We start from the raw sequence: 25744 nt of genomic DNA on the forward strand, positions 1-25744 counted from the left end.
TTGCACAGTTTTCTGTGTGGTTTATCATTACAGCTATGACAACATTACTAATTTAATTTTACTGCAGTCCTAAAGGGAAAAGCTAGAGTTTTTTCACTTAGTTTATCCATCTAGAACCTATTCTCATTGCTCAGGTTTTCATCAAAGCTTTACTTCCTTCATATTTGGCCTAGGCAGCTTTATTTGCATCAGCTTTGGGACGTACTGACAACACATGGGAACCAAAGTCGGGGTCCCCATTCTGGTGTGTGTCTTGGGTAGTCAGGCCTGGAGAAGGTCAACAGATCAGGGACGGTAGGGAAAATCCTGTTCAGCCACAAGATGGACCATTCCCAAAGCTGATAAACACTTTGGAGAATTACCTGTGCCCTACAGGGAAGTGCAGCCATATTTTTTCTAAAACTCGGACAAAGATGAATAGATTTTCCCCATAAATTCAGAAGTGTTACTAACACAAACACTATCCTTCTTCCAAAGACCCAGCTCCACAGCAAAGTACAGAAAAGTTTTCCAGACATGACTTTTTTTTCATAGACTTGCACTTGGAAACAGATGACTGGTTCTGACAAAAGGTTTTCCACCAAAAAAATAGTTCCCCCAAGAGAAATACCTTTCAGGGACAATTTCAGCCAAGATGGTTGAAATTTGGCAAGCTTACAAGTGACTTTTACTTTAGTCATCCTTCATCCATCATCTTTCTTAAGAATGATGGATTGCGTAATTCTAAGGGGAATGAACACAGTCTAGAAGAGCGCTCTCTGGGTACACAGGCCCCAAAGTTATTTATATCATGCTTCATACATCATAGGCTGGATTTAATGCTCTAAATGTTCTTGACTTTAAATACGATGATTCAAAGCTCATAGGAGGTGGAGAACTTTTTGAGAACACAAATTGAGTTCAAACCTTCTTGGAATACTATAAATTTTCTCAAACCAAATGAAACCCACCACATTTTGTGTCACATATACTGCCTTTGGCTAACACTGCCAACCTCAAGGGCTTAACTGAGATCTAGGCTTGGTAGTCTGTTTTTTTGAGGTGCTGAATATTCACAAATTCACAGATACAAGGGACGACAATTTTAAGTGTCCCTATGCTGCACCTCTGAAAGGGAGTCTTCTTTCACTTGGACACATACCTATGGATTCAGCTATGTGATTTTGATCTCCGACGTTTCTGTTCTCGTTATATTCTTACTACGTTTCCAATATCACCTAAAATGACATGGTATTAGAAGAAAAACTTACCTTGAGCAGGTGCAAAACTTACTGAGAAAGAGAAATCTTTCCAGCAGCAGCCAGTTTTTGAGGTCTCAGCCATTCAGCAGTGCAATAAATACGGCAGAGACGTTCAGAGTGTGCTCTAGCAGAATGTGTACAGCTGTGTGGCCCTTTGGCATTTCTTATTTTTAATTAACACATTCTTTCCATCAAAATGAATTCTTGAATTCAGAGAAGGACACAATCCCCATGAAATAAAAAAATTGCAAAAATGTCCTAGACCTAACAGCAGAGCATGAGTTACGCAAGTTCTTCAAATGACAAACAAGTCAACAGGGTTTGTGCTTTGGGCTTCCAGTCCTAAGCCGCAGCTGATAATCTCTCACAATGCAATGTCTGTCACCGCTGCTGCTGCTGCTGCTGCTGGAAAGTACAGCCACGCTCCTTAGCACATTCATTGTCCACCAGTACTTTCATGTGCTATCACAGCTTTCAGAAGCAGTGACTTTAAACAGTTCCTAGATCACTAAACATGACTGAATCCATGTTTTCTTTCCTTCCCGAGTTTTGAAAGCCTGTTGCAAATAACAGACATCTTACCACCTCCAATAACAACCACCTATTACAGGCAAGCCCTAGTTACCTGTGGATAGAGTAACCATGTTGCAGTATTACTGTACACGTGTAATGCACAGCTCAGGTCCAGCAGAACGTAATATCCCTAACGCAAGGCCACATGGCTACAGCTAATTTGCTTCCAAATTCTGCTAATTTTGTGTGTCCTGTCCTCTCCCACTCTGGGACCATCAGAGGAGCTCCTTCTTCTTTATCTGGCCACTTACTTCCCTGAACTTTCTAGTAACTTGCCTAGCTTTGAAAGCTTTGCAACGCTGATCAACAAGTTAAAAATTATTGAGAGGACAGACACGGTCACAAAGACAATATCATCAGAGAAGCCTTATTTTTGAAGGAAACCAACCAAAAAGCACATTGTTGAACTTGTGCACTGTTTCCTATGATAGTGTGTACATAAATACATTTAAAAAAAACTGTGGAGGCAAGTCATGAGTTGCACATGATCAGTTTCCCCCAGACCTGTTCAAGAGCAGAAACATGCTTAAGTCATATTAAAACTCTGCAGAAATCCCTTTAATAAAAATCACGCATTAACATGCTACATCTTTGAAGTGCTCTGCATGTGTTAAAATAAATAAATCTAAATACACTAATGAATAAATATGTGATGTGAATACCGAGATATTTGGATCTTAAAGTTACTTTCTATACGTAATTTCTTGCTGAAAATTATTCCATTCACTTTATTGTAATTCTAGACAATTTTTCTGCCTACTAGAGCTCCTTCTTGATTGTCTGATACTTAAACAGAATGCTGTCAAGTTTAAATGATCGCTAGTATTTTGCAACTGAATTCCTAACACAAACAGGCATATGTTTAACTTTAAACATTTGCTTACGTGCCTTCCTGAAGTAAGACTTAAATGTTCTCTCTGGTACAACACTAATGGCTCAGCCCATCTATTGAGAACTTACAACTTGAAAATGCAGGATCAGGTCTTGTACTAGGAAAATAAGAAGAAAAATCCTCATCTAGAAATAATATTATCTACAGTTGACCCTGGAAAATCTGAAAATATATCATTAAAATGCCATAAATCCATCTAGAATTTCAAGAATCAGCATGAAGAAACAGAAACTCAGGGATAATTTGATCTTTATTTAGGCCTGTTTAAGAAAAGTTTTATCATATTCAGATAGTCTAACACCGCAAGTAAGATTTTATTGGACTGATAAAATTATTAACATCACCGATTTAAGGCAGCTATTACATAGTGTTACATTAACATTTCAGTCCGATTGAATTCTTCTTCGGATACATTCATGCAATTAACTTCTACTGTATTTTTACACTGTACTTTGAAATATACAGGATTGTTTTGTTTCCCCATATTAGACCTATCTGGTTAAGCTTTTCTCAAACAATACAGAAAATGGATTCCTTGTTCTTCTTGGTGGAAGTGAAAAGATTTAATGACTTAATGATTTAATGACTTATTTGATGCAAAAAACACACGTTGAGAATGCCATGGAGATAAATAAATATACATCTTATATGTGTATGTCACATGCAAGCATGGAGAAATAGGAAAGGAGGTTGAAACATTATTATTATTCTTAGCTAAAATAATTTTCCCTCCATATAAAACCCAAATATATCCTTGCACTGAGCGGAGGGCCCATTAAACTTCCTCCTTTCCAAAAGATTCCTCTCCATGCCAACCTCTGTCGGGGATGAGAAATCTTCCATGGAGCCATAAACAATCCTCCATGTTGCCTCTATTGTTCAGTCCAATTTTGGCTTTTCTTTTCCTTCTTCAATACCTGAAAACATATGGAGAACAGCTTTTAAAAATCTCTGAATGAATAAAACCAAAGAGTTTTACCTTAGAGAGGTTCTTCTAATGCATTAATCTTTCTTTTCCCTCTATTGCTGTTGTTTCTCCCCTACTTGCTCACATGCTTACCTACATGCTCACATGCTTACCTCACCTGCTGTGAACGAAAAGAGCATCTGCACACCTGATGGCAGTGGTTGTCCAGTAATGAACTGCACAATCCTCCCTCCCTCCGGACCATTTTCAAATCAGTCTAACCCCCTGCTGCACGCTCAGCCTTTGATGGCTGCAGGGGTCTGGGAACAGTTAGTTCCCTCACCTCCTCTGCTTACCTACAAGCAAATTAAAGTAGATGTTATTATAGCTGAAGCTAAGCAGCAGACTTTATTTGAAAGTAAGTTTTTAAAATTGTGTTTCAATAGAATTCAGTAACTTTATCCCCCCCCCCCCCCCCCCGCCATTTCAACATTGGATTTTTAAATATTTCCAAGTACTCCCTTTTTTGAGAGTACAAGAATGAAGAATCAATTACTTGATAGGGTGCCTCTCTCTTGTAACGGCCATGTCTTTCAGTAATATCAGGAGGGCTGAGCTGAGTGTAGGGCTCCTTAAAGAACTTATCCTTGCTGCAGGACTTGTCTCTTTTTTATGCTGAGCAAAGTCTGGGCCGGGCAGCAGACTGTGTTTTTTCTGGCAATGAAAACATTCAGCTATTTCATGTGCCTGTTCCTGGACAATGAATTACTATTGGTATCTGACAAAAGTATTGTTCTTCTGACTGAGCCCTCTCTGCCAGACATCTCAAATACAAATATTTCTTTTGGAGGTTTTCAGGCCTGCTGCACGATGGAAAAGGAAGACTTCTGAGGACTGAAGGCAAAAGAGAAGCAATGTTTGAGAATGCTGAGAGGAAAATCCAGTCACATGTAAGATCACCTGCTAATGCAATATGCGCACAGACGGTAGGTACACCAAAAGTCACTTTAAAAACATAGTTAATTAATTCCAGTATGGGAAACAATAAGACCCATCTGCCGTTAGAAAGCACAACTGCAGAGCTGCCTTGCGGAAAGAAGCAACACGGAAACAAATGGGTCTGCGCACTGCCAGCACCGCAAGCACGATGGCCCTGGGTGTTGCTGGCAAACCAACGTAATGGAAGAGCCACAGTTGAAGGCTTAACAACCAAAACAAGAGGCCGGGTCCAAAAGATTACCGTGGGTTTACAAGGCTTCTCCAGAGCCAATCTTGAGTCTTCTGCTTTCTGCTGGAAGGAACTTTTCCAATAGTTTTAAATGAGCTGTTTTATTTGCCTTTTTAAAAGAGCCTCTTTCCTTTCTTCTGAAGCACTCTACTGCAGATGCATCAAATAGTTTGGCAGGAATGCAGATACCCTCAAAACTGTGGACAGACACTGGCTTGTACAAAGGGCAAATTTTTCCTTGCCTACCATGTTTGTGGTTTAACTTGGAAAAACTAACTGCAAATCATTTTGTCAGTAGTGAGGTTTTATTTAATGCATCTCCAGAGGAAAAGGAAAAAAACTGCAAGCCCAAAACAACCCCCTCTCACCCCAGAAATCTTCTCATGGCAGATTGCTTTAATTTGCAAGCTTACTGCTCAAAAGCCCCTTGCAAATGATATTTTCCCAAGTCTCACGTGGTGACAGACTGGCATTATTTTACATCTCTGCTGTTTGTAGTATGCCTGCCATACGCTTTGGGTTAGGTTTATGCAAAGTGTTTCAAGCACAGCAAACCAGCAGGTGACTCATGGCATTTTCTGGTTTGCAAGTGCTTGAGCCACAAAGGAGTTTGGATCAATATTCTTTAACCAAATCAAGGAAATGATGGAGAGGATAATAAAGCCATGGTGAACCTTGGAAGAGGTTGGAAGAATGACCCGATTGATGTTAGCTCCTCCAGGTTGGAGGGCCACAAGAACCAGGGATTTTGTTACGCATACTGTGGAACAGCGAGGGAGATTTTCCACCATTTGCTTATTCATGGACTTGGTAAGAACATGTGATTCTTTACCACATTATTATTCCTCATACAGGACATAAGTCAAGTGAAATTGTTCCCTGTGGCTGCCTTTTTTAGAAACGTCTTTCCTGCATTAACTTAAATAAGTTAAATAGATGTGAACGTGACATCAAACTGAGGACTGAAAACCAGACTTGAACACTGTGACCAATGATCGCTGGTTCTAGAGCAAAACCAAAAAGACCCTTTATACCTGGGTGCTAATATGAACAAACAGCAAGCAAAACTGCTTTGAGCTTCTGGCATTAGGTTCTACCTAGTACTGGAGGACTTGTTAAAAGAGATTTGTGTGTGCAATAAACTACCATGTGAATCTGAGGTGTATTAACCAGTGCACACTAAGTTTCCCAAAAGGGGATACAGGCTCTTCATACAGTCCCAACTTGTTATGGGCCCAACGAATGTAATGACAAAATTCCCATGGAGCATGGATTTCACTCCAGTTGTGATTTGTCACTGCAGCGATTATGAATGTTGTTTGCTTATTTCAGGCAATTTGATAAATGAAAAACATCTTTCATATATTAAAGGAATCTACTTTTAATCTTGTGTTTGTCTTATTTTCCCTTTTCCTCTACTCAGCAATGGGTGGCCTAGGCAAGGTAGATGATGTAGAGTCTGCACAGTTATGTCTACCTTGCACTAAGGTTATCTTTCATTCCTATTATTTTACTGACATGAACATATTCATTTGCCTTGAGTAAATGTATGAGCAGAAAACACCTTATACCTGAAAATACTAAAAGAATATATTTTTATTTCTAAGTCTAAGCTTACCATTAACAGCATTCCCACAAAATGATACTTTATTCTAGCTGCATTTAATGGGTTCATCAGCTAATAAGTGGGTTGTAAACCAAGTGGGTTGTAAACCTCTCAGGTAATTGCCAACAGCTCTTAAATTAGTATTGGAAGTTATAAAAAAGAATACATATTCATAGCTCATCATGCTCTCCAGCAGCCATTCCGTTCATCTGGCTGCTTTTAAGAGCAAGCAAGCAAGCAAGACGTTTCAGTGGAACTTCTGTCATTCTCCTTTGTTTTAGCCAGCTTAAAACTTTCTCAACTTTCAGGGGAACATACTCAAGTCCCGACGGTGTATTTCATGAGTTAATATTCCTAAAACAATACTCACATTTTTGGGTATCCCAGATGTAGTTGTTCAGGACCTCTCCCACCAAGTAGAATATGTTAATTATTACAGTAACAGCTGCAAAAAAGATTATTTTGACACCTGGGCTAAGGTGCTCAAGAAGCGGGTACACCCACACTCCTGTAACGTGGTGAATCCAGCACACCCTGAAACAAAACAAAAATAACAAGTACTGACTCTTACAGCCCTGTTTTTCAAAAGTAGCTTGGGCTATAGGCTCAGCTACTGTAACCTGAAAAGCAATTATTTGAAAGGACTGCAAGTTGCAACTGAACTGGAGCAGTTGGATGACATCCACCCGGAACAGACATCACCAATGATGAAACTATGACTGATTTCCCAGATTCTTACTGCTTTGTTTTAAATGTAATATGAGCAGTTGGCCAATTTTCATGTTCTGATGTAGGCAGGTATTTCCTTGCTGCATTTATATTTACGAGGAATACACACCCCGGTTTCGTGCGGCAGCGTGGGAACTGCAGCACCCTCTGTTCCAAGTGGGTTCTTTATCCAAAGAGCATCCAGACTTCTCCAGCTCTTCTATATAGCCCAACTCTCTGCTTTCTGCAGCATCCTTCTTTCATTTTGTACACATTTGTGTGTTTCTGCTGCTTCTGCTCACTACACCTGGCAAGTGCATCAGTTTTGGGGTTTGCCAGAAACATATGGTTCAGATTCTCTTTGAGAGAATAATTTCTTCAGCACCTGTGTTTTAGGTTGCTCTTCCTTTTCTTTCAGTTACCTGGTATCATTTGGGATCTAATAATTTTTCTCTAGGTAGGATAAACATTAAAAAAAAAAAAAGAAGCCACCTTATCAGTGAAATTCTGCCCAGCTCCACACTCAATATACAGGAAAGGAAAAGGAATGATGGTGGTTTGCTGGTGACACAGAGATTTTTAGCATTCAGCTACAGTGGAGATTGGTGGTACGCTAACCCAAGAGACAGGGTGTCAGCTTTCCTGCAGCGCAGCCTGAAGAAGCACTCCAGGTACCTGGTTTCGCTGTGCGTGACTGCGACGGACACCTGTACCCCCTGAAGGGATAGCTTTTGTGTTGAGATCTGACGTGGTGAGTGGTGAAGTCAGGGGAAGCAGAGCGAGTCCATATGTTCCAGTAGGTGGAAGCTAAGAAAGGCAAATGCTGCCAAACAACTGAGCAAACACCACGGAGGCTAACTGGGAAAAGAGCTCAGTGGAGACAGGCTGGGGCCCGTGAGCTGCTGGGCTCTCTTCAAGAATGTAAATCTCTTCCTTTCTGACCCGGCAATTTGAGAGAGAAGCTCACAGCGAGGCACAGCTAGAGAAGACTCAGCAGCTGCACAGACTATTATTGATGGGGACTTCCATGTCCATATCATTTGCTTCACTTGCTGATAGTTCTATTTGTTTAAGGAAGACTTTTGATCACTAGATCAACAGTCATAGGCTCCTGAAGGGCAGAGACACAGAAGTCCACCCAAAACTGTCACCATAAATGCCTGTCACACAGAGGGTACAGAATCCCTGTTTAACGATTCTCCATCACCCTGGAAATGTACATGGTTGTCATAGCTTCCCTCCTCCTTAGAAGAGCTTTTATTACAGCCAAACCCTTAACAGTTGGACACTTCATGTAGAAATTTACATGTGTCAGTAAATTAATCTGCATGATCTAAATGCAGATGAAAAACCCTTTCTCCAAATGACTTCACATATGGAAAATGATCTCTGTACTTTACAGTTATTTTCCACAACATTCTTCTGTGCCAGAATTAACCTGACAAGATAAAGGTATCCGTGAAAAAATAAAGGGTTCCTGTGTAACCCATGGTAACAGGGGGTACCATCTTCCTCTTGATTGAAGAAAAAGATGGGACAGTTGGGTAGAAGGTAATGGGATGTCCTCTACTCTCAGGTTGGCTTAGCAGGGAGTGTCTATTATTGCCTAACGTTTTTCAGTTTCATTTGCTTTTGTTTTATGATCATTCTGTGAAAAACAAGCTCCAAGAAAAAAGCTTGAAAAAACAGCCAGTGCTTCTTTTCCACTTGTTTTCTCTGGTGTGATGAAACTGCCCAGCACTATAAAGCACCTTTACAGAGGGACTTTTCAAAGGACCTTCTAAACTGCACCGACGTAGCCAACTTCATGAACCAAGCAGAAGTGGCATTTACTAGAATGCATTTATGCTGGAAAGAGGAAATTTTTTCTAAATCCAGCCAATGAGTCACTGTTGAGCTCCCAAATGTCAGCGACCTCTGGTTAGTTCAGAGCCTTTGAGTACAGCTCATGCACTCTGCTCTCTGCTGCCCAGCACGGGAGCTCATTCATTGCTTGGTGATACTGCTCTTGCGTTCAGCGTAGATGTTGTACGCCTGTCCCCGGTGCAGCCACGCCGTAGGAACTCACGCTTTGAGCGCAAGAGGTACCAAGCACCACTCGGGAGACAACGGTCACAAACTCACCTGATCGGCTGCCCTCATCTTCCTTAAAATGAGATGTATCATGCCGCTTGCTACATTGGGATGGAGTAATATTAGCCTTCTCTCCACTGAGCAGTGACACACTCATTATTCCTGCATTGTCTATACCACAAACAGGAGCAGCAAAGGGACGATTGCTGCCATGGAAACCTCACCGGATGGCCTTTCTTAGTGGGTTCGTTCCTGCTTCTATACAAGCTATCTCAACACCACACAATAAAGGGCTGATCAACTGTAGGCATAAACCTTCCACACAAGATTGCTGATTACTAATGTTAATGAAGGTCTTCAACGTTGCAATTCTGGTAGTCATTATTCCTGCCCAACCTCATTATTAGATAAGCACAGGGGAGCATGCATTAAGATTTACTTAGGAGTGCAAATCTAGATCCAATTTAAGGCCCTGTTATTGAACAGGTATAAAAAATGGGTCGTTTAGATAAAAATAAATGGAGGAGAAAAAGTTTAAGCTAAAACTGGACCGGCTACTTTTGAGAAGATAAAATTAACTTGAACCTCCCTGTGTCTTGGTTCCATGGCAGCCCATGTAGACATAACCATGTGTTTTCAAAGATGAATGAATTACAGGTCATCGAGCTCATTTAACCGTTTGTTAGAACTGGTAAGAAAAGAAGGAATGGAAATATTCACACATTGTATTCAAATTAAAATGTCTGTTAAAAGAAGTGGTGATTTTCAGAAATTTTCAACCAGCTGGTGTAGAAATCAGGAAAAGCTATTTGAAAACACACAATATTGCTTCGTTTTAACAAATCTGTCAAAAATTTGACTCTGTAGCTGTTTTTCACTTCTAGTATACAGTAGATGTTGCATATCTCTCCTATCAAAGTAATCAATCAGGAGGAACTGAAAACTATGCAGAGAAGATACACGTACGTTTATTCTTTGGCTATAGATCTTTTGTTAATGATGAAAAGTAAGTACAAAAAACTGTCAGAACCTTGTGGTTTATGTACGCTCTATCTGTCACTTTGAGTAATGCAGCTGTTACAACAGCATGTGTAAAACTTAGTCCTGGTAGAAGCAAGCTCAAAACGTGGATATAATGGCAGATAACCATGATACTTGAAAGATTTTGCAATGGGAGACGTTGCAGAAAATGGTTGCTTCTTCCTGATGGCTGCTCTCAGCTACAGGAGTCTGAATAGTCTGCACAGGCATCACGGCTTGGCGGCACATTGCGGTCTGAAGTCTGAGAGTCTCCACCCATTTCCTGCCCAAGTTGAGTCCTTCAGGGAAATGGGCAGCCAAACAACAACCGGTACTACATGTTCTGGCAACAGGAACTACTAGATGAGGGGCTGTGTAACTTTTCAAGAGCAGTGAATGAGAGGACACAGAATAATAATGCATGGCATAAAATGTCTGAAGAGCTCCCAGTGCTCTTCCTCGTAACAGAAGAAGCACTTCCAACAGAACTCAGAGACAAGAAATTCAAATCGGACAAGGGAAATATCTTTCTGCATGATACCTAATTAACCTCTGGAATGCTCAACCCTATCTTTCAGTGATACATCACTGAAATCAAGATACTCAAAAAAGTTTTGAAGTATACAAGTTTGGAAGTCTACTTAGTCCACTCCTCTTCTCTGGGCCGTACCATGCAACTCTAGCAAGCTTCTGAAGTCAGGAGACTGTACAAGCAATAAGAATGTGTACTGTTATGCTTAAGTTCAAAGAGTACAAGGTATATAAACCATGAAGACTGAAGGATCCAAGCATCTACTTTTTGACATAGGTTTTGGAAGAAAACTCCCTTACAGGCTGGTTATTCCAAAATGGCTTGCTAAATCTTCTCCTGAAGCATCTCACATTGGCTACAGCTAGAGCCTGGATACATGACTACTCTGATCTACTGTGGCAGTTCCTTTCTGGTTACTTCTTGCAGCAGCAAATCCTTTCCCAAATCTTCTGTACTGTTCAGGTTTCCGGTGACTGGCAGAAAGGAAGGCAGAATCTTCGGTTCCAAACAAATCCTAGGCCTGTTCCTATTGTGGCTACTCTTTACCAAACAACAGAATGTGGGCATTTTCTACACTTTTATTTCATGATCTTTCCTAGCATCACTCTCTTCCTTTTCCACAACAAGTGAAAAGTTTACCCAGAACTATTAAATTGTAGGATGTCTCCCAAAGGAGGTGACGGGCTTACAGCGGCTGAGTCATTCAAAACTCGAATGAACAAATCATTTGTGGTTATAGAGTAGGGACCAACCCTGTGCTTTCCGAGGCAGGAGTACAATGACCCACACTAAATCTGTTCTACTTTTGGTTTCTAATATCGACTGATGCAAGGCACATTTTAATAAATCCTTATGATTTTTTTTTTCCTTTCCCCCCCAAAAAAAACCCATAGGACAGCTTGTTCTGCATCTAATCAGAATTGTTGAGATCTCAGCCACATTAAGATGCTAGGCTTCTTATAATACCAGCCAGCCAGGCCTAAGTCACCTACACCAGGAATGTACATTGTTTAGAAATTTTAAAGACTAAAAATTAAGTTCAATAAACAGTCATCAGTTAGGAAACAACAGCAATCATCCCATCTTGTTCCAGTTTCTTACACTGGATTCTTCTCCATTGATCTGAGTGAGTGGTGCTGAACAACACGTGGGTCATGGGACTGTGCTACTGGCATGGAGTGGCTTATGCAGTCAGAAGAAGACAAGTCCTGGAAAACTGCAGCTGCAAATAATGATGTCACACACAAAACATACTCAGCATGACATGGTGCTGGCATCCTCTGGGATGAACAAAGCTTAGCAGAAATTTGTGTTTATGTACAGGTAAGCCAGAATGACAGAAACTGCAGATTCGCTGCAAGGTGTTGTCATCTTTGGAAGTCATCTATTTTGATAAATAATATTTCATTTTAAATATAGTAATGGTTGCTATGCCTTCTTGAGCTATATTTTAAGGAGCTGCACAAGCGAGAATGTATTATCCATGCATGTCATCTGTGATTGTACTGTTGCTTTGACTGAAACATTTGAGGATGTGGAGGTGGAGGGGAGCCTGAATGTTAACAGTCCATAATGGCTATGTCAGACCTAACAGGCTGAGGATCCATGCAGCCTTCTCTCGCTGAAAGCACTTCTGCTCTCCCACCCTCCTTCTGGGTCAGGTACAGGGGACGATAATCTTCCCCTGGCCTATTTCTGCTGCTTCTACTTCTTCCTACTCTTTCCTGTTCTGAGTAGCTCTGGCTCCAGCTCTTTTCTCCTCCTCTGCATTGTCTCATCTATCACCCACCTCTCCATCAGCCTTCCACTCTGATTTCAAAGCCTGTCTCTCTCTCCCCCTCCCAGCTTTTCCCACTTACTTGCATGATTTCAGCTTTCAAGCTGCTGACCTGTGAGCTGCACATTTCCTTACCCATTTCTCTTTTAACCCATGGTTCTAGTTCATCTCTTTTACTTGCCTCAAGGACTTTTGACTTGTTTTTTCACCAGCCACTGATTCCTCTGATCTCTGCTGAACTTCCATCCCCAGTGCTCACTTCCAAAAGCATTCATGATCCCCTCCCTGCATACAGACCCTCAGCACACCCTAGCACAGCCATGCTGTGTCTCTCCTGCTTCATCGGCACCAGCCACCTCAGAAATCCTTCTGGTTTCTCAGTCCTGCCCTTTACTGTTATGGCTGTCAATTCCCACCAAGCTTCATGCTGTAACTCTCCACCCCTCTCTTCTGAATGTCAAGGTTTGTCCTAACAGTCTGCACCCTTATCCCTTTGCCAACCTCAGCTCTTTCTGATCTTTCTCTCCTTCTATGGAGAATCGCTAGCGGAAATCCTACAGCAAGGCTGACAGCATCAATCTCAAATTCATTCCAAATTCTCAGTGTCCATTCCTTTCTTAAATTAGTTTAAGAAAAATTCAGCAAATTACCCCATCTAAACGCTCTCCCTTGGCAAATCTAAAGAACTCCCCTAAAGTCACTTCAAGAGAAACTTTATTTTCAAATGAAAGTTTAAAGGTACCTGAGCTCTTTAAATAGATTTATCAAAGAATGAAAGAATTAATCAAGTCCAAGCTTGGCACATGTGGACGCAGCTCCTAGTGGATTTGAGATAGCAACAAGAGAGCAGATAAAGTCTTTTGCTCCCAAACACGTAGCCCAGCATGACTACAGCCATGGAGTCAGGTTCTTAGGGTCTGTTTTTTTGGCATCCTCAAGTGCTCAAAAGCAGAGAGAGCAAGAAAACCATTTTAAATAAATGTATTTGTCTCTGTTTATTTTAGGGACGTATTAGGCTCTGATATTAGTTACCATGAGGTCATTCTTATTACAAGGAGCAACACATTTCTGGCTCTTTTCTGTTCCTTGACAACCAACTCCATACACCCACTGGCAGTATTTCTGGTAGTACTGGCAAGCTCTTGGGTTTTCTTAGCACTGTCTAGATTTAAAAATTCAATACAAATTGTGACCTTTTCAAGCCATGCTAAATAAAGCCAATTGGCCTTTCCCATCTTATCCCATGGCCTTGATCCTGAAAGTCCATGTATGGTCTGCGACAGGCAATGCAAGTCTGTGAATGCTCTGCTTGGGCACAGTTCCGTAAGAGCAAGGGAGAGCTCCCTCTCACAGAGGGAGCAAAAAAAAAGAAAGAAAAATAGAAAAAGGTTTTACTCTTCAAGAAAGGATGTTTCTCAGATAACATGTCTCTGAATAATGCTCAAAGGATATAAAGTTATTTAGCTATGTTCTTCCAACTTCAGTGATTCTATTGAGAATCGTTTGCCTGTTTTCTCATTTATCAAATATATATAATAAAAGCTTGCTACTCCACCATCTCTCCCATACGTGAAAGATTCAGTCACATTTGAAATAAAACAGCAGCTCTCCTCTACTTGGAGTTGAAAAAAATGCATTAACAGAATCAAACCTAAACAATATCCTCCTGTATGCTCCTTTAAAGTACGAAGTGTGACATGATACATATATCATGTTGCATGGTAAGAAGGTTTCAGCTGAGGTGGGGAAAGAGTTCAAAATTCAAGGGCAAAACATGGAGAACATCTGATTAGCAACTGTCTCCATTTTATACTGAGAGAGTTGCAGTGAAAACACTTCTGCTGACGGAAAAATGACACAGGGAGGACAAAGTCTCAAGTGGCAGATCCCTAACTTCTAAGTAAAAAAACATAAACCAAGAACTAAGCCCCAGCAGGGGACCCATGGACAACCAAAGGTACAAAGGAAGTAAGTTCCACCACCAGGCTGTATGTAACTAGGTCATTTGCAGGTGTAGTCTCATTTTAATGCACTGTGCTAACCTTGAGGGGTCTAGAAGGTACACCAACAAGGGCAGCAAATCCAAATTAAGTAATTCCAAACCCTGTAAGTGATTAAGGTCTCTATTTCAATGTGGTCACTTAGCAGCAGGAAGATAGCGGACCTCAGCTGTGAACGGTAGGCACATGCTGAGTGAGAGGGATGAAAAAAACCCCACTTTTCATACTTTCTGGTAGAGTTTCCCAACCTGTGAATGTCAGATACATTGTATTGATATCATTGAGCCAAGATTTGGCCTGCAGCCTCAACCATATCTTGGATAGAGGCTTCAATAACACTTGCAGGCTGAAGACATGCAGAACTTGCAGATGATGGCACAGTGTAGCCTGTGTCTGCCTCCAGTCTTCCCCAAAGACCTTCTTTCATCAGAGTAGGAGAAATGGGCTGTAAGTGCAGAATTTAGTAGGATGACCTTTAGGCTGAATAAGCAATTGTCTCAGACCATCTTTAGAGAAATCACAACTTGGACGAGGTTGAGTCACTTGAAAGTAGCCCTATCTGTTTTGGAAATAACGTATGTGTAGGCAAAACAAATAAACAGCAAAAGCAAAGGGAGCTGATCATAGGCTGTAACTGGGTATCATCTGCTTTGTAGTTAATTTCTTAATGCAGAATCTTCTTCCCCTGCTTTACTTGTCCTACAATTTCATTTTACCTTGTAGCTGTAGGATGTAGATGCGCTGTAGTGGGTAGGATCAAGCCATATGATTATCACACTGATACTGTAACAGCTTCTTCAAAGTTTTAAAGACACCTCTGGTTTTATTTCACTTGCAGAACTGGATTTTTTCAATTTTCTATTCCTATTGAATACTATTGCACGTGCCTACTCAGATGATTTTGAGAAAACAGGAGTTGCCATAGGAGGTCAGATCACAGGTACAGTAACTCTGCCAACCTGTCTCTAGGCACACTTCAGAGGAAGGTCGAGAAATATCAGTTAGGCATTATTATATATGGGTTAAAAAAAAATAATTCCTTTCTCCTGAAGGAATCATTTCGTGCCTTTTTGCATGAGGCTGTCCTTATCTTACAATTACAAATATTATTCTTTTTCAAGAAGGATATGTATGTTTATAAAAGCCAATGGCAGAAATGTGACTCTTGTCCTGGGACACAACATCCCACTTCAGCTGGATTACTAGCATTTTATGATCACTCAGTGTGCATGGATGTGTATGACTAATGGCACCTCTCTCACTGAAGTGAAGGGGCAAGTTGCATAGTATGACAGTACTGCCTTGAGCCCACGTTCCTCTCTCATTAGTTTTATCTCACTTGACTGGTGGAAAAAGCAGTATTATCCACAATTTTGGAAAATATCCTTTTAGCTGAGGGAAGGGTGTTGTGAGGTGAGAAGAAAGAATATGAGAAGTAAACAGGGGGCCATGAAATGTTTGCAGAAAGGGTAAAGGATCTATGGTATCAAAGGAGCATTGTAAATAAAACAAAGGTTTAGCGAAAAATAAAATGCTAGAATGACCAAAGTAAATTAACTCTGTCATGTAAGTCAGGTGCTTGAATAGAAACTGACCAAAGACTTAATTTAATGTTGTGTAAGAAAGGTTATTTCTGTTTTAGTTTACTTTTTCACAAACATTTGCATTTTTTAAAACAAACTGCAGAGTGTTTGGATTACTGGCTTATTCTGTAATCAATTTTACAGAAAGAATTTATGAACTAGTAAAGAAAAAAGACAGTGTTCTATCTTTTCTCTTGCCGCTTAAATACTGATGCAGGAAATCATTTGCCTATTCTCAATTTTATTTGATAGAACAAAAACCCTACGCAATAAAACTAAGGTCCAAGAAAAACATTTAGCTTGAAAAAAGGTTGAAAAATGTACCCTTGGAAAGACCACTGCTTACATGGGATTGTTCAACAAATTCCTGTTGTGTGAGGTTTGGCATATACTTTCTAAAAATATAAGCATCTGGGGAAACCAGACAAAGCCCAGGTCTTGGACCAAACGAGGCATGCAGCGTGAATCTGTTAGTGATTATATCCATAATGAAATATGTGCCCAAATCTAGCAGTACAAACCCCCCAATACAATATGAAAACACAGCGTGTACAGCCCTTACCATAAAATATAGCCAACAGCGAAGGTGCACACTGCAGCCAGTCCACAGCTCCTGCTGGGATACTGATGATGTGTTGTTCTCATCTCGATTAATACAAAGGGCAAAACTGTTGTATGCTGAAAAAAAACAAAACAACAGGGGAAAACCAGGTGATACAAATGATTCTCACTGCATTTCCATGCTAGTTCTACAATAAGAAACTTAATTACAAAAACCTGAAGACAATTTCTTGATGGTCTAGAAAGACAAGATAAAATGACTCTATAAAGTCAATCAATAACCCAAACAGTTTTGTTGCTATAATATCCAATTGTTCGAGAGAGCAGAGGAAAACTGAATAAGCAGAACGTGCTTTTCCTTTTGGCCAGGAATGCAAGGTGGATACTCACTGAGTAACAACGGGATGTGGCATGAGGGGCACGGGTCCTAGCCCCAGTTTGGCCTTGCAGTCTTTGCCACATCACGAAGTTATTTTGACCATTCAAGTTAGGAGGCAATGCATCTGATTTTCAGAGACTCCAGGCACAAACAATGCCAAATGAATGAATATAAATGGAGGTATTTAATGCTTCTGAGAATTAGGTTTAAATGTATTTCAATCTGGGGACTTGAAAACAGGGGACATATTTTCAAATGATAGCCTCAATACCTCTGTTCCTCCATCTGTAAGACAGGAGCAATTATCTTCTTCGGAAAGGTGTTGTGAATCTTAATTCATTAGTTGTTGTGCAAAATGGTTTTAGATTCCCAAATGAAACATATGAAAGCCAAAGCTGTAAAAACCATTTTCAGCCACTTGTCTTTATTTAGCTGTGAAAGTCCTTATTTTGTCATTTTTCCATACACATTTCCTACACTGCCCCTTCTGAGAAGGTCTGGTCATCCAATTAATGTCAGCAGCATGAAAAATTGCATCTAGCCTGCCCCCAACACTCGACGTCTAGATTTCAAAGTGCTGGCAGGCATGAAAATATACATAGGCGAAGCATAAACGTGCCAGGAAATAAAGCCCATCATTTCTCAATACACAGCTCACCTAGAACCAGCGTTATTGGTGACTCCAGAAACATACCCTGCCTTCCACCATGGGGCCAAGTTATCGCTGGTGTCTAAATGGAATTACTTTCGTTGAGAGCTTGGCCCTGGGGCTTGGTCTGACTGTGACTGTGAACTCTCCTGGTTCAGGTACAAGGATTGCAAGGGCAGCCTAAGCCCTAAACCAGGTTCAATCCTTCCCCAAGCACTTGATCACCAACTGGACAAGAAGGTTATGGCTTACGTTGGCCATGTTCTGCCATCAGATGCGCACATGTAGTTCTGGGGGGAGCTGGAGGGCCGGATTTGTAAGTTTGTAATAATTATGCTGTAAACCCGCACCAATTTTCACCAGCGTGAAGGCAGGACAGACATGGAGTAGAAATATCCTTGCATGGATAAGAGGTCCAAATGAGAGGAAACAGAGCAGGGTCTGAGCCTTTAACAACTGCGGAGAAGGAAGAATTGTTTGAATGGGAAATGATAAGATAATGGAAACGCTCTGGCTCAGAGATGTAACATAATTTGAATTGGATAACTGCTCTGATTTTCAAGGCATTAGTAATTAATGACTAGCATTTGGAGAATGTCAGGTGGATAATACAGCAGTTAGGGGAGCTTTCAATTTCTTCATCTTTTAACAACTTGTTCCGCTCCCATCCCTTTAAACAGTATAAACCAGCATCAAGGGAATGCAAAGATGTTTTACATGTGGTCTGCAATAGAGGTGCCCGCTAGTAGATGAGAGGTCTATAAACTGTGCAGGACTTCAGAGTCCATTAACAGGGACTGACAGCAAAGCAAGCCCTGGAGATTCACCTGTATGTCTTACATCTGTATGGAAAAGGTCTTCCGACAGAGATCAGTACCTCACTCTGCATAGCACCCAGAGCAGGGTAGCTGGAGGCTGTGCAAATGTCTGCTGCCCTGCCTCCGTAACCTCTTCAGAGAAAAAAACAGAAGACAACAAAGACTTTCAACTCCAAACTCCACCCTTGATATTTCTTGAACGATGTAACTCTTGTGATCCAGTCACTTAGTCTCAGCTCTTCTCTATATGGATGATGGTTACAGAGCTTGTGAACTCCATTTCTCAATTGAAATGTTTACCGCTTTAGATACTGCTTGTTGATGTGCTCTTCATTGATGATAACAACTCAACAGCTTGCCAATTAAAAAGTAGTTAAAATAATTTCAGCAATCAACCAACCCTTAATCTGTAGTCCTCTTCTCCTTTCCCTCCTCCCAGTTCCTGTGGTTATATAATAAAATAGGTCATTATTTTCCTAAATTCTCCCTTCTGCTCTTTTCTAAAAGTAAGGGGGGGAACAGGATAATGAGCTGTATCACTAAAGAGTTTATGTACAAAATCCTGTCAAAAGTACAGTGCAATTAAAAGTGTAAGGAGAAAATCAGAGATGTGTATCTTTAATCTTTGTCTGTTACAGCAAATGTCGATGCTAACTGCAAACACTGCAGTTTTACAAATCCAGAGTATGAACTTTGATTTAAAATGTTCTAGTGAAACTGCCACTCTAAAAAGCTGTTTCAGATGCTTTACCCAAACTACAACCAAGATAAAATTTCCCTTTCCTACATTTCAGCCCCTCCAAAAACCTTAATTTAAAAAACACAAATTTTGTAGGCAGGGATACCTTCTGTCAAACAGTGCCAATTAAAACTCTGAAGCTATAAATACCAAATTTGCATCAGACTGGCACCTGGACTGAAGTCTAGTGGAGGTGAGCAGGGGTCAAATGTGCTTGGAGTGGGATCCATCAGGGCTGGGAAAGCTGCAGGAGGCCAGAAATTTCATACCCTCTAATGTTTTTGCCACCTGATTTCTGAATAAACTTAGGCCAATGGGAATCTGAGGCTTAGAGAGAAAATAACATTGATGCTTCCTTGACCTGTTTGTTAAAGATCATGCCATGCCGATCAAAGATGCCCAACTGGTATCTCTGGGACTGATCCGTTTACTTACTGGCAGGCTGGAGGACAGCACAACATTTCTCACCTTGTTTGTCAAAGTATCTCCAGGGGCTTACTTGAGAGAAGACTAAGGATAGAGGAAGTTCAAATAACAAGGTGGTTTAAATGGTGAGGATGATTAGCTGCTGTAACAGCTTTCCAGTAATTGTTATTTTGCACCATTTAAAGTCTTTAAGGAAAGGGCAAATTTATAATTCGAGTATAATGACTAGTATAGTACTATAATAGTAGTAAACTATGCTAGCACTAGTAATCAATGCTATATTGATAAGGCACTTTTATTAGGGACTAAGTATTTACAAGCAAAACTGCATTTTTACCTGGACAGCTTATTCTGTGCCCACTGAGACCAGCTGCTCCTGTGAGACAGTTTTGCCTGTATGACTGTGCTGACACTAGAGAACTGAGCTGAGCCATGCTGTGGGTACGTCAGGGAGCACCCTCTCCATCAGCCGGGAAGGCGACACTCGCTGCACATGCGCCCTGCGGTGACCGCAGGCTCGGGGTAGGGGGTAGCCGCCAGTCCTGCCGGGACAGCAGCGAGGGAGGTAACGAACCCTATCGTTAGCACGAGCTTTTAGCTTGGGCTCAGTAACTATATCTACTTGCAAGAAAATGTACCCTGTCAGCTTCTCCTGCCGCGACTGCGGCGCTACCTGCCAAGGCGCCCTCCCAGCCACGAACCCCTTTTTCTCTGGAGTGCCAAGGCAGTGACCCTTGGACCCATTTTTAACCCCTCTCTGAAGGATCCATCTGCCAAGACTGCCTTGTGAGTTAAAGCATGGCTGTAAGCCCCCACTACCTGGCCGCAGCATTGCCCTGCTCAGACCCCTCGTGCCCTGTCACTGTCTGTCCCTGCAGCGGGGAAGGGAGCTTTGACAGATCTTTACGCTTGCTAGGTCTGCTAGCAAGTGCTGGTCTCTGCAGAGCAGCGAGCTGCAATTTCCTCCCCGTTTTGTGTCCACCACACAGCACTGCTTCCCGAGGTCCCATCATCTACAAGTGGGGAAGAAATTTGGCTTGCCGAATTTTCAAGTGCTGGTAACGATGCATGAAAACAGAGAGAAACCAGCCCGATGCGCAGAGCTCAGGTGGAATTTGCAGGAAGGTAAACATATGGAAAATTTGATCCAGAAAACACTCGGGAGACTGACTCCAAAGGAGCAACCTCTGAGTGAAGCTGAATTAGCACACACTGCAAAAAAGCCACCCTGAGACCTGCTGGTGGATTAATTCCTAGAACCACTGCCATTGCTGCCTGAGAGAAACTCTGCTCATTAATGACTCTTTAAAAGATATTTTTAAAACATGCACAACCTCCCACATGGTATGTATGTACCTAATGATATTTGAGACTGGAAAATCACATTACAAATAGGCAGCACATCTGTAATGTTGGTTTGACAAGTTGAGATTTGATGGAGGACTATGCTCCCCCATTTTAGATGTGTCCTGCAACAGGTAGTTGGAAAAAAAGATTTTATGCAAATCAGGTCCATTAAGAATGAGTTCTGTAATAGTCTTTAGGCAAATTACGTGCTCATTCTTGAAAGCCTGATTATATATTTTATCTTCCAACCAGTAAGTGCTGCTTTTTTTAGCACTGTTTTCATCAATACCTTGCTCGGCCTTTTCTCCTTCCTTAACTGTGTTTTAAAGGGAATGTTAAAGCTTTTCAAAAGGTGCTAAATTGACAGTTTTGTGTATTGGTATCTTCTGTCCTTAGCACAAACATGGCAGTGCTATTTTCCCGAGTCACCCAGTCCTGATCTGCAGAGACTGTCCAGAACTACCTTTACGACAAGGAGTTCAGTCTGAAAAAGCATCTGCTTTCTCAGATGCCCAGCTGGTATTCAGAAGTTCTGCAGGGATGGTGAAACCATTTGGGGATCACATAAATTGTGATTATAATTCACCACCAGAAGACTGTGACTCGTTACTCAATTTGATCAGACTAGAAACTACAGGGTATAGGACATTTTAGTTCAGTGGAAATATCGTGGACCTCTATTAAGAGGGCTTCAGTGTGACATTTAGCCCATGCTCTTAAGAGTCAGTGAAAGCCCAGTGACAAGAAAGGAGGTCTTGCAGCTTTGATGTCACCAGCATTTTAACTGATGGACTGGGAGCCTCCTAGAAGTGCTGGTGCTCCCTGGAACAAGGAGGCTGCAGATGGGTCTTCACCCACAGAACTTGCGCAGCCTGGGACCTGGAGAGCTGCGTCCGCCGCCCGAAGCTGCGTCCGTGTTGAAGCCTCTGCCCTGGCAGGGGCAGCTGCTCCAACATCTGCTGTGGAAACTGCCCTGCGGCACACCGCCACCGTGCCCGAGACTTACACCGGTAAGAATTTGACAGAGGCCCCCTTCTTTGCACCCTGCTGCCTGAGCTGCTGTGCAAACTGCTGCGTCTGCCGGCTGCCTCTGCTTTCTGTCTTTTAAGTTCGTCTCTAAAATCTAGTTTCTATCAGTACGATGTTACCCTTCACTTTTTTCCTGAGCTCACAACCAGATTATGTGTTGTTAAACAGCTGCTGCATGTCAGAATGAGTGAAGCAATCCATCTGCGTCTCCTTCTTACCTCTCAGGGGTTTGTGCAGCACCTTGAGATTAAAGCTTCTACAGAAATGACCAGCAAAATGACCTATGCCCATTCCTCTTAATTTAAAATCACTACAGGTGTATTCACCTTAGAAACCAATACTAATAGGCCTAAAAATCTCTAAAGTTGTAGTCAGCGCCATTTGTACAGTAATAGCAGTAATAAAGCTGCATTTTCCACATGCTCCTAGTAGAGTACGTGGAGAACCAGGTCAGAAACTAGTAAAACAAGGGCACACTTATGATTTACTCATTGAGAAACTTCTGAGAAAGGAACAGCTGGCAAGAGAGTATTTACGTGTCATCTGAAGGATGATACCTTCCACCAAGGCAGCCTAATCCATAAAGAGAGCAGCAGGATATCAGAGCTGGATACATAATAAATTGGAATCCTTGAGTGAGTCTGAGCCCTTCTGAGACTGAAAGTGCTGGTAGCACTTTTCCTCTTACAAATGAGAAATTATGACTATTAACTGAGACACACTGATGCACAGGATGCACTCCAAGGCAGCCACAGACAGCTCGTTAATTGTTATTGTAGGTTGGAGGGAGGAAGAAGTATTGTATGATCTAAACAAAGACCAACACCCTATAACGCCACAAAACACACAAGAGCCAGAGATAACCATTTTCAATCAATATAAGAGTGCAGAGTTCTTTGAAAAGAAAATTAACACTTCCTCTTTAATGTTACCCCGTCTTTTCCTCTTTTCTGTGGATAAATACAGTGGACATGGCATGTCTGACTTAACAGGAATTGTATCATTTTCTCCATGCATACCTAATGTTGACAGGTTTGTTCTCGTTTCTGATACAGGCAGTACATACTATATATTGAAACAGCAGTGTCAATCTGATCTCACCCCTATGACTGTACTAGTATCAGGGAGGTTATATATAGGTGTTTATCTATAGAATTTCCACAGTGACAATCACTGAAGCACTTCAACACCTCAAAAGCGTTACTAAACATACCCTCACAGCAGCCCTGATCTGTAGGGGCAGGATATCCTATCCTGATTTTGCAGGAGGGTGGGATGGAGATGGCATACCTCACTTGAGGTTACGTAGGGTAGGTATGGAGGAATGCAGAACCACATCGTATTCCTCAGTTCCACTCCTGGGTGTCAGCCTCAGATGAGCAAGCACATATAGAGAAGTAACAAAAATTTGATATGAAAGCCAATCTACTCATTCAAGTTTATAGCTCTGAGACATCTCGTCCCTTTCAGCACCTCTCAGTTGTTACCTTGATCAACCCTCTGTCCTGGTTCCCCTCTGCTTTTGGAGGCTTCTTCAATTGCCTCCCTCTGAGCTGTCTGTCCCTCTCCCATCTCAGCTCCTGCTGCTCCAAGCTGCTTCCTTGCAGCTCCCATCCTACCAGCCCAAGTGACCCCTCTGTGCCCTCCTGGCCCCGATTCGGCAGCTCCCAGGGAGATGCATCCTCGCTTCTGTCTTGGCCTCTTTCAGTCACCACAGGTCTTCCCTTCACATCCATCAGTATGTTTGGCAGGCACAGGTAATGCCTTAACTTGATACATCAACGTCTTGGTCAGCTGGACGTGAAACAAGATGATGGCAGGGACAGGATGGGACAGGACACGGCACATCTGGTATAGCAAAACTGTGCAAAACCAGTTTAATTTTAACCAGTACCTGTCTAATTTTCTTTAACTTTGTATAATTCAATGTAACTAATGCATGTCATGTATCCAGATATCATTAAACACATGCAAAGTGCAATGTCACTCAAGTCACTTCTCTCCTTTTGCTGGGATCCCTTAGTTAGGCTTTCTGTTCCTTCCATGCCGTGCCCAAACTCCCCGGTCAGCTCCTGACAGCGTGCACTGCACTACCGTTAGGAGACTTTTAAAATACAAGAGAATCAACAAAGCCCAGGTTCTGTGCACTCAGCCACAGCCGAGCAAACCCTGCGAACCCCAATTTACTTTCAACCTCAAGTCCTTATTTTTGCCACAAAATCGTTAGAAAAAGCATGCCACTAACAACGTGGAACATATATACACACACACACATCCTGTGCAAGGACCACTCATTAATCACAATATTATGCAAAGCAGTTTTTCTACATATTTTGTTCAGCTTATTTGCCTCTTACCAGTTAAACCACTTGCCCTAGAATTTCTTAAACTACCATTTGCAAAAAGGTTTATCTAGGCAAAGAAATACATTTTTGTCTCTTACAATTATCCTTAAAATCAATGTTTATACACACACACACTTACATGTATCACCAAGATTTAATTTGTATGAATGAATGTTGACTGTTTATGCAGGTCATGCTGAAAAAGTGCTAGTAAAGTCATTGAGACTCATGTATTCCTAGCAGAAAAATCACTAAAGAAAGCTTGCAGATCTATTTTAGCAATGGTTTAAAACAATTTTACTCATATGGAAAATAGCATTCGTCCCCTTGAAAAGCCAACTCCTTCCATATCATGAGTCTAACTGCACGGGCCTCAAAAGGAGAAAATGATTTGTATCAATATGTTTTCTAAATCTCTTTAGCTGACTTGAAAAGTTTATCTGTACATAAAATGTGCTGTGTTAAGTTCTAATATCTGGCAATCTCCCAGGGCTAGCATGAAGGCTTTCACAGAAGGGTATTTTTGGCTTCATGATAGCCAAAGTATCCTCTTTCTAACCTGAAGACATTGGACTCTGAATCTGTCACTGGTCCAGGGCTGAATATTGCTTGTCCTGGGCTTTGGGCCAGTGTAATTTGGGGAAAGAAATTCCACATTTGGGAAAATCAAGAAACCATTATTTGGCAGTTTCTTTTTCAAATGGTGGCTCTTTGATGCTATTCGGAAACTTAAAATCTTGGACGTGGTTACTGAGGAGCTGGATTTATTGGGTGTTGTGCAGGTGAGGTAGCCAAAGGTCAAACTTCGGTCCGTCACATGGTGACTACAACTATCTGCAACTTGGTTCAAACAATTTCTCTCAGAAGACATTGTCATTATCTTTATTTAATTATTTCTTTATATTATACGTGCAAACTATTTTAATAAATAACTCCAGAGGATGTAACCTCCTAAGCTTTTTTGTTCTCCTATTACAGAAAGCAGCACCAGACTAACGTGAGCGTGGTCTCATTACTGCACCCAGCGATCTGTCTGTAACCAGTTTTGCATGACGTGCATTGCCCGGCGTCTTCTAAACAGCGCGTGCTCCACTGCGAGGCAGGGGTGCATGAGAGAAGAGCTTCTCAAGCAACGGTGCACGTCCCCCTGGCCGAAGCGCTGCACTAGCATCAGCTCCACGTTCCTCCAGCCCGTGCAACGGCGCAGGGCTAAGCTATCCAGCGGCAGCTGGGCGCTGGCAGCTGCTGCCGAGTGACCTGATGACCGGTGATAAGCTGTGGCCGGGCACCAAAGCAGCTCTCAGCTCTGCA

At 41.7% G+C, this 25744-nt stretch overlaps 1 protein-coding gene across 4 annotated transcripts in view; it reads right to left on the minus strand.

Moving 5' to 3' along the window:
- Window positions 1-2955: 2955 nt before the first annotated feature.
- Window positions 2956-25744, minus strand: part of AIG1 (androgen induced 1) — a 126208-nt gene continuing 103419 nt past the window's right edge. For 3 of the 4 annotated variants that reach the window (XM_082307958.1, XM_082307960.1, XM_082307961.1), the window contains exons 4-6: window positions 16703-16818; window positions 6818-6981; window positions 2956-3623 (exon numbers count right to left, since the gene is read on the minus strand). In XM_082307958.1, coding sequence (XP_082164084.1) covers window positions 3586-3623; window positions 6818-6981; window positions 16703-16818 — 318 coding nt within the window. In that variant the 3' untranslated portion in view covers window positions 2956-3585. Of the gene's footprint in view, window positions 3624-6817; window positions 6982-16702; window positions 16819-25744 lie in introns of those variants that run through there. The other variant, XR_014227811.1, reaches the window with a different exon arrangement.

The sequence above is a fragment of the Platalea leucorodia genome (assembly GCF_965183815.1).
Source record: "Platalea leucorodia genome assembly, chromosome: 3".
In the NCBI taxonomy this organism is placed as follows: domain Eukaryota; kingdom Metazoa; phylum Chordata; class Aves; order Pelecaniformes; family Threskiornithidae; genus Platalea; species Platalea leucorodia.